General features: G+C 39.3%; 1 protein-coding gene across 1 annotated transcript; it reads right to left on the bottom strand.

Annotated features, from left to right (window-relative positions):
• Nucleotides 1–48: 48 nt before the first annotated feature.
• LOC118240904 lies at nucleotides 49–5,407 on the bottom strand (the record flags this gene model as incomplete). Its single annotated transcript, XM_035523457.1, has 8 exons — nucleotides 5,197–5,407; nucleotides 4,589–4,837; nucleotides 1,881–2,177; nucleotides 1,164–1,286; nucleotides 984–1,058; nucleotides 732–782; nucleotides 523–597; nucleotides 49–120 (listed from the first exon to the last, which is right to left on the bottom strand). Coding segments are annotated over exons 2-8 (790 nt in total), but the record flags the coding sequence as incomplete, so codon positions are not given.
• Nucleotides 5,408–9,201: the final 3,794 nt, after the last annotated feature.

The raw sequence follows: 9,201 nt of genomic DNA, 5'->3' as shown, positions 1-9,201 counted from the left end.
TGTCACTGCTGTAGGTGACTAAAGTTTCTCCTTTTCATGTACCTTCTTTTTTCTTTGCTTTCTGTTTTGGTTTCAGTTCGACCTCAGCATAAATGACTTCACTGGGTCCAGCACCAGTGTCTGCAGTAACAGAGAACAAAACCAAAGCAAACACAGGCGTAACCTCCCACTGACCTTTAGTGTTCTAACCAATCAACCAATAACATCTCATCATACACACTTCTTTCCAACAATGCACTGCTGCTGCTTTTGGAGACCAGCATGTGTTTCCTTTGTCTCATGTGATGATTATATAGTAGATATATATAGTAGTATATATACAGTAGAGTGATGTAGATCAGACTGTATTCTCCAGTGTGTAGTTATACAGAACCTGTTACTTATATATATACAATAGTGATGTAGATCAGACTGTATTCTCCAGTGTGTAGTTATACAGAACCTGATACTTATATGTATAATAGAGTGATGTTGTGTGTGAGTTGTGAATTAAATCCCAGTGTGAGGGAGATGTGGATGTACCTTTATTCCTGCTTTTCTTGTTATGTTTCATGACCTGAGCGTAAGTGACATCACTGAAGTCATCTGCAGGTTCATCTGAAACAGAGTGCAGTGTGTTTATCACAGAGTACACTGTGTTTATTACTACAACAGGTTTCTGCGCTTTACTGTATAGCTGCACTCTGTTCAAGTCTTTCACTACTACACTCAATGGGAAATGAAATCTTTACCTGTGCCACTCCTGTCTGCTGGCTCAGCTGTGTCATATATGTGGGCAGCTTCTGGGGTTAAAGGAAAAGCATTTAATAAATGATTACTGGACACAGTAAATTACTGGACACAGTAGAGAATGAATCACAAGTGATGAAGGATTATTTAAATTGTCTTAGAGAAGATAAAGCTTTAAGTTAATTGTTAATAAGGAAAGTTGCTGTTGTCTCATGGTCTGAGCAGTGTACAGTGGTGTGACTGACACCCCTCACCTTCTGACTCTCTCTGGGTCTGATCTGATGTCTGATTGATGTCTGACTGACTCCCAGTACAGCGACACAGAGATTCTGCTCCAAGGCAAAATGGAAATAAAGGAAAAATGTTTAATACTATAAAAGGTTTCATGATGTGTATTATACAAACATATAATATTTAAACTATTCATAAACGACCTGCAGCTGATCTCAGATCTTTGTTGGTTTTGTAGCACCACAGCAGGGTCAGTAAGATGAAGAACATGACCAAACTCAGTCCCACAGTCAAACCAACCAGGCCAAGAGAGGAGGAATCACCAGCTGAACTCATGGGCACAAAAACATCACATGAATCAAAATTATTTGTCACAAGTCTCTGCTCCAGACTATGTGAGGTCACTGTGTACTCTCTTCTTCAACACAGAAGGGGGCGCTATTAGTGAGATCAGGTCTTGTAGAGCAGGGGGGAAACAAATGCCTTTAAAGTAGGGGTGTCAAAATAAAAGTCCTGTAGGACCACAGTACAGCCCTGTTCAGTGTTTCACCTGCTCTAACAGAGCTGATTTGTTGTTATAAATTTTGTGTATCACTTTTAAGGGCCATTATAAGTTTGTAATGACATAATAACACTAAGATAACTGTAACTGTAATTACGGTATAACTCTAATACCATGTAATGGAACTGTAAATACAGTACAGCACGAACACCATGTAGTGTAACTGTAATTACATTACAGCTCTGATACCATGTAGTGTAAATGCAATTACAGTCTAGCTCTAATTTCCTTGTGCCCAGTAAACACAATACATGGAGTGTGAATTATGCTGCTAACTACAAATGGTTTAAATTATTTAAAAACAATAATTTAAATTAATACAATAGCTGTTAAATTCATTAAGTGGCAGTGATCTTACCATGTACAGTGAGGGTAACAATGTTACTGCTCTTTGATGTTGTTGGTCTGTCATGTCTCTCTCCTCTACACTGGTACTGATCCCCATTAACTACAGCATCTCCACTGATGGTGAGAGTTTCTCTGTTTACAGTGTCAAACACAGACTGAGACACTGTAGTCCACTGACTCTGAGCTTTCTTCTTATACCACTGATATGTCCACGCATCATAACCCTGAACCTCACACTTCAGAGTGACTGACTCTCCAGTGAACACAGGACTCTGAGGCTCCACAGTCAGTGTAGTTGTGGGTAAATCTGTGGAAAGAGATGGAGAACACTGCATGTTACAGCTGACTGACCCCCAGTGTCTTCCTGGAGTCACTCTGTATTTACATATATTATAATAAACAGGTTAGACCCACGATGTTGCATTCTAATCTGTTAATCACTGTGTTTTGTGGAGATTATCTGGAGATTATGTGGGATCTGATTGTGATTGGAGGGTAAAACGTGAACCCATGACTGTGAGTCACTTAACTATTCCATCCAGAACCACCTTGGACACTTTGTCCAGTAATGTGACACTTGTAGGAGTAATGTGGTGATAGTACAGTAGGAGTAATGTGGTGATGGTACTGTAGGAGTAATGTGGTGATAGTACAGTAGGAGTAATGTGATGGTACAGTAGGAGTAATGTGATGATGGTACAGTAGGAGTAATGTGATGATGGTACAGTAGGAGTAATGTGGTGACAGTACAGTAGGAGTAATGGTGGTGATAGAACAGTAGGAGTAATGTGGTGATAGTACAGTAGGAGTAATGTGGTGATGGTACAGTAGGAGTAATGTGGTGATAGTACAGTAGGAGTAATGTGGTGATAGTACAGTAGGAGTAATGTGATGGTACAGTAGGAGTAATGTGGTGATGGTACTGTAGGAGTAATGTGGTGATGGTACATTAGGAGTAATGTGGTGATAGTACAGTAGGAGTAATGTGGTGATGGTACAGTAGGAGTAATGTGGTGATAGTACAGTAGGAGTAATGTGATGGTACAGTAGGAGTAATGTGGTGATGGTACAGTAGGAGTAATGTGGTGATAGTACAGTAGGAGTAATGTGATGGTACAGTAGGAGTAATGTGGTGATGGTACAGTAGGAGTAATGTGGTGATAGTACAGTAGGAGTAATGTGGTGAAGGTACAGTAGGAGTAATGTGGTGATGGTACAGTAGGAGTAATGTGATGATAGTACAGTAGGAGTAATGTGATGATGGTACAGTAGGAGTAATGTGGTGATAGTACAGTAGGAGTAATGTGGTGATAGTACAGTAGGAGTAATGTGGTGATGGTACAGTAGGAGTAATGGTGGTGATGGTACAGTAGGAGTAATGTGATGATGGTACAGTAGGAGTAATGTGATGATGGTACAGTAGGAGTAATGTGGTGATAGTACAGTAGGAGTAATGTGGTGATGGTGCAGTAGGAGTAGTGTGGTGATAGTACAGTAGGAGTAATGTGGTGATAGTACAGTAGGAGTAATGGTGGTGATGGTACAGTAGGAGTAATGTGGTGATAGTACAGTAGGAGTAATGTGGTGATAGTACAGTAGGAGTAATGTGGTGATGGTACAGTAGGAGTAATGTGGTGATGGTACAGTAGGAGTAATGTGATGATAGTACAGTAGGAGTAATGTGGTGATAGTACAGTAGGAGTAATGTGATGATAGTACAGTAGGAGTAATGTGGTGATGGTACAGTAGGAGTAATGTGGTGATGGTACAGTAGGAGTAATGTGGTGATAGTACAGTAGGAGTAATGTGGTGATAGTACAGTAGGAGTAATGTGATGATGGTACAGTAGGAGTAAAGGTGGTGATAGTACAGTAGGAGTAATGTGGTGATGGTACAGTAGGAGTAATATAGTGATGGTACAGTAGGAGTAATGTGGTGATAGTACAGTAGGAGTAATGTGGTGATAGTACAGTAGGAGTAATGCAGTAATGGTACAGTAGGAGTAATGTGCTGACAGTACAGGTGGTTCTTAAAGTCAACAGAAATGAACACAAATGTTTTTATTGTCTAAAATGCTCCCGGCCAGTCCTAGAATTAAAATGGCCCCTAGTTTACAAACAGATACTATGCCACTGGAACCAGTTATCTACAAGATATCCAGCAATGTAATAGCATTTTATTTTTCTATAATAAATGAGTGTATTACATGTAAATTTAAGCCTTAATTAAAGTAACTGGATTCCATGTGAATGCTTTATGTTACATTTATGTAAATACTGTTTCACAACACAAGATGGGGCTGTTTCCTTGAGTACTTGGGTTACTGTAATTTGATTTCCTATTTCTGCTGTGGATAGAATATGTAGAAAACATCTATTCTGTCTCTTAGAAAATGATGGGTAACAGTTACGTTACGTGGCTTGAATGACTAAATGTAACTAATATGTATTCATAGTCTCAAATACTCAAATGCATATGAAAATACAAATATATAAACTGAAGAGAGTTCAGTCAGGGACAGGACATGGTGTTCATGGTGTTCACGGTAAACTCAGTACAAGCGTAATTTCACTACATGGAGTCTCACCCTGCACTGTGATGTTGACAGAATTACTGCTCCAAGATTCAGAATTATAAAATTATTTTCTTGCCAACATACATCTGAGGCTCTGGTTAAATTGGTCTAATAATAAAGATGTGAAATCTTTAGATTCTGACCTCTGACTGAGACCCAGCTGTGTGGTGACTCTCCTCTCTCTGGGTGTTTACAGTAGTAGACACCCTCATCTGACTTTGAGACAGTACGGATGGTCATTTCTCCTGCAGTCTGGGTCTGGATGAGTGATCCATCTTTATATAAATCCGCTCTGAGGTGTGATGTGATAGTGGGGTGAAGTAAACAGTGTAGAGTCAGAGGATCTCCCTCAGTCACAGGATGGACAGAACTCTCCAGAATCACATCACCATCTAGAACAGAGAAAACACTTTACTCATCTTTTACAGAGAGAAGGATTCCAGCATGAATACTGAGTATTACACAACAGGGACACAGAACACACACACAATACACCCAATTATTGGAAAGCAGACTAACGTCTCTCTCTCTATCTCTCTCTCTCTCTCACACACACACACACACACACACACACACACACACACACACACACACACACACACTGAGAAGATGTTAAACAGCTTTTCTTATTAACCTGTTAACAGTTTTCTTAGTCAGTAACTGATAGTTCTATATATTGTGAACTATAATATCCTGTTATCAAACATTTCCTTTTCTACTTAACTAGTGAGTGCACTACATGCAGACTCACTGTGCACTGTGATGTTAACAGGATTGCTGCTCCCTCCAGATTCAGACTGACACCAGTACACTCCAGTGTGGTATGTGTAGAGGTATCTGATGGTGCATGTAGATCCTGTAACTGATCTCCAGTCTGATGAACAATTTGACACACTCCCACTGTGTGTGTATCGTCTCACTCTCCATCCAGGAGAGTCACTCTGTCCCTCACAGCTCAGTGAGAGAGAGTCACGACTAAAGTGTTGAGTTCTGCTGGGACTGATGATCAGAGAGACTGGAGGAGACAGACCTTAGAAACAGAAATTATACATCACGTGTGTTATTGTTATTGTCTTATCATAGCAGAAGTGTAGTAAACACATTTAACACGGAAAGTTTAAAACCAGTTTGATGCTTCCTTTGATAATAGAAAACCGCTTTAATAATATCTAGTTAATAACATCTAGCTAGGCTTTTGATTGTATTTATGTGATTATCTGATGTTTCACACACACACACACACACACACACACACACACACACACACACACACACACACACACACTGCTGTTGTATGTCCTCACCAGTGATCCATAGTGGCTGTGTGTTGCTGTACTGTGTCTGATAGGCTGGTTCTCCTCTCTCTGCTCTGCACACATAAACTCCTGTGTGATGTAGAGCAGCAGGACTGAGAGTGTAGGAGCCTGCAGCTCCTCTGCTGTCTGAGAGGAGCTCAACACAATACCTCAGAGAGCCATGAATGTCTGTTACTGGAGTTAAACATTCTCTGTAGGTAACAGCTCTGTACCAGCTGAATGTCCAGCCTGTAGAGGAGTCTCTGACCTCACAACTTAGACTCACTGAGTCTCCTTCAGTCAGCCAGCTCTGTGGAGACACACTCAGTACTGCCTGGGGTATCACTGTAACACAGCAAATACAAGTTATTGGGTGTTTAAAATCACTCACACACAATAACAACCTTGCTATGAATGTCTATTGCCTGAATTCACAGTCCAAACTCACCTGACACAGTTAATGTAACAGCATTACTGATCTCTGAGCTATGAGAGTCTCTTCCCCTGTACCCTCTGCAGGTGTATATACCACTGTCATACTGTGTAACAGAGCTGATCATGTATGGATTGTATGTGGTGTGTGGGTAGATACTGTAGTTATTCTTATACCAGCTGTATGTCCACCCAGTGTCTCCTTCTCCCTGTATGTCACATCTGAGAGTCACAGTCTCTCCTCTGAACACGTGATTATCAGGACTTACACTCACAACAGCTTTAACATGACCTGCAGAAACATTAAACATTTGAATTGTTCATTCAGTTACATTAAAAACAAATAAATTGCACAGATCTAAATCTAAATCTACTACACAAATCACATCTGTCTGATCTTGTACATGTTTTTAATACTGAATAAATCCATTAATTTAGGAGCACATAAATCATGTCCTGTAATAGATATGACAGCTTCCTTTTATTCAGAAAATCAAACATTTTATGATCTGCTTTGTCTTCCTTCTGTTAAAATCTATCACATGCTGCCCTTTAGTGGCCAATCTGTGCACATGGCCAAGACTCCCAAAGTGTTTTTTTTCAGTTAGGTTAAAACAAATATATTACACAGACATAAACCTAAATCCACCACACAAGTCACTGCTGTCTGGTCCTGTAGATGTTTTTAATACTGAATAAATCCATTAATTATAAAATACATATACTAAAATGCTAAATGTGTAAATTAATACATTTAAAATAGCAAATTTTCATAAATGTGTAATGACATCATTCCATCATTCCATGTTTCATCTAATAGCTGAATAGAGTTAGTAATGGCAGTTTGGGTTTTAAATAATATATAAACAGAATATAAATCACCTTGAGCAATTCCAGCTTGTACAAATGAAATCAGCACTATAAACATAAAAAGAGGGAACATATGAATATGAACAATGAAATCATTAATTTATTAAAGAAAACACATGAGAGCAAAACATTTCAGACACAATTAAAATAAAAGTATCATTGTTAATTTAACCATAAACACCTTAACATGCTGGTTACCACTATGTATAATTGTTCATTTAATAAAAACACCTTAACATGCTAGATAACGGTTTGAATAAATGTACATCTAAACTCTGCTTCAAATGGAGTGGGGAAAATGACTGCTGTTTTCACAAGCACCCTAATTAAACAAAAGTGAAAGACATGACTCTGTCACGATAAACCATCATTAGAGTGCTTTAGAGTGCTGAAAGTTGTGAACACAAGGGGGCATCAGTGATTTATGTTTCTGTGGACAGTGGTTTGTGCTGTGGGATGAGCAGATTCACTACTGCTGTTTCACAGTTCCACAGTGTCTGTTACTTATGGACATCCTATCCAGCATTCTCTAAGTGTTTAGAGGGTTTATGAAGAATAAACACACTGTGTAACGTGGAGCGATAGAGAGCTGGACGCAGACGCTGAGAAGAGCGAGATTTATTAAGGGCAAATCCAGAATCTGGGTCATTAAGACAGTCCAGGGTCACAGCACCAATACGAACAGATCCAGGAAATATATTAAACAGAAAGCAAAACACGAAAATTGGAAAATAAATCAACAGGCAAACGGAGAGAAAACAGGGTACAGATACACAGACAACAAGGCAGAACCCAGAACACTGACTGAATAAACGTGAAACAAGACAAGAGCTCAGACAACGGCTTAGTACAAACACAATGAGCAGATAACAGCTAGAACAACCACCAGCAAGACAATGAGGAAAACACTGGGTTTAAAAACACAACCTAACAAGGTAGAAACGAGGAACAGGGGAAACTAATGAAGGCCAGAGAACTAAACGAGGGGCTGAACTAACGAAACTAAAACAAGGAATCACATGGAAATGAAAACGAGGATGGAAACAAAAAAAGAAAGAAGACGAATGCAGCGATGGGATCATGACACTGATTCACTAATCTGCTGAATTTGTGAATCTGTTTCTGAGATTTGTGTATGGGATTAATTTTTAAATAGTCATGCAGTATTAATAGGAGAAAATAAAAGTTTGTGAGCTGTTCTAGGACTGTAGACCTGTTGTGTACACGCCGTCTCTCTGCTACTATGACAGATTCATGTGGTAGTGGGTCCTTTGCTAGGGAGGTAGGTGTTGGTCTTGTTTGCGTGAGTGTGAGGGAGTCCTTTGTTGAGGAGGTTTTGTCTGTGAATTGAGCTTGTGATCAGCAGAGAGACTGAGGTTGGTGCTACAGCTGAATGACTGGGTCAATGTTCAACTGTGTGTGTTGTGGTTCATGCTACAGGGTTTCCTTTTATATCTACAAAACGAAGAGTCTCTTTTGTGTCAGGCTGATTACAGCCGGTCTGTGTTGGTCAAGATCATTCTTCCCCCTCTTAATATAAGTGTTTTCATTTATATTACAAAATGAAAAGGGTTAATAATGTTTGTCTTGGTTTCCTGTTGATCGTCACGTTCCTTTATTGTTTACTCACATTACATTTGTTGAAGTTACAGTATTTTTACACATTTAGTTTGTTAAAATCTTAATATACACAGTAGGTTACATTGTTCCATCACACTGTTGTAGTTATTAATTTACCCCAACACACAAAACAGTCCAAGCAGTGGATGTTATCTGCTGATTTTCTGTAGGGTTTGTTTGTAGTCTGTACTGAACTGTTTCAACACCACACAGCATGTAGGTTTTCCCACTCATATCTGTGGTAATTCTTTGGGTTTGTTGTACGCTACTGACTTCTCTATTCCTAAATTATGTTGCTGTGACCCAAATCCCAAATATACAGATTGTGTAGTTTCTATAGTGATAGTGATGTCATGGCTGTGAACAGGCAGGTAGTTAGGAATCTTGGGGTTCCTCTTCACCCCACACTTTCACTTAAACCTCATGTCAGATCTCTCACTAAATCTGTTTATTTCTCCTCTAAAACGCTACCCCATGGTTTCAGTAGCGTCATGTATTGATCATTGTAATCCTCTCTTCACTGGTCTTACTGTTAAACT

This window comes from Electrophorus electricus, unplaced genomic scaffold, assembly GCF_013358815.1.
Source record: "Electrophorus electricus isolate fEleEle1 unplaced genomic scaffold, fEleEle1.pri S51, whole genome shotgun sequence".
NCBI classification, from domain to species: Eukaryota; Metazoa; Chordata; class Actinopteri; order Gymnotiformes; family Gymnotidae; genus Electrophorus; species Electrophorus electricus.
The sequence above is the reverse complement of the archived record's forward strand: the minus strand, read 5'-3'. Positions and strand labels throughout refer to the sequence as shown.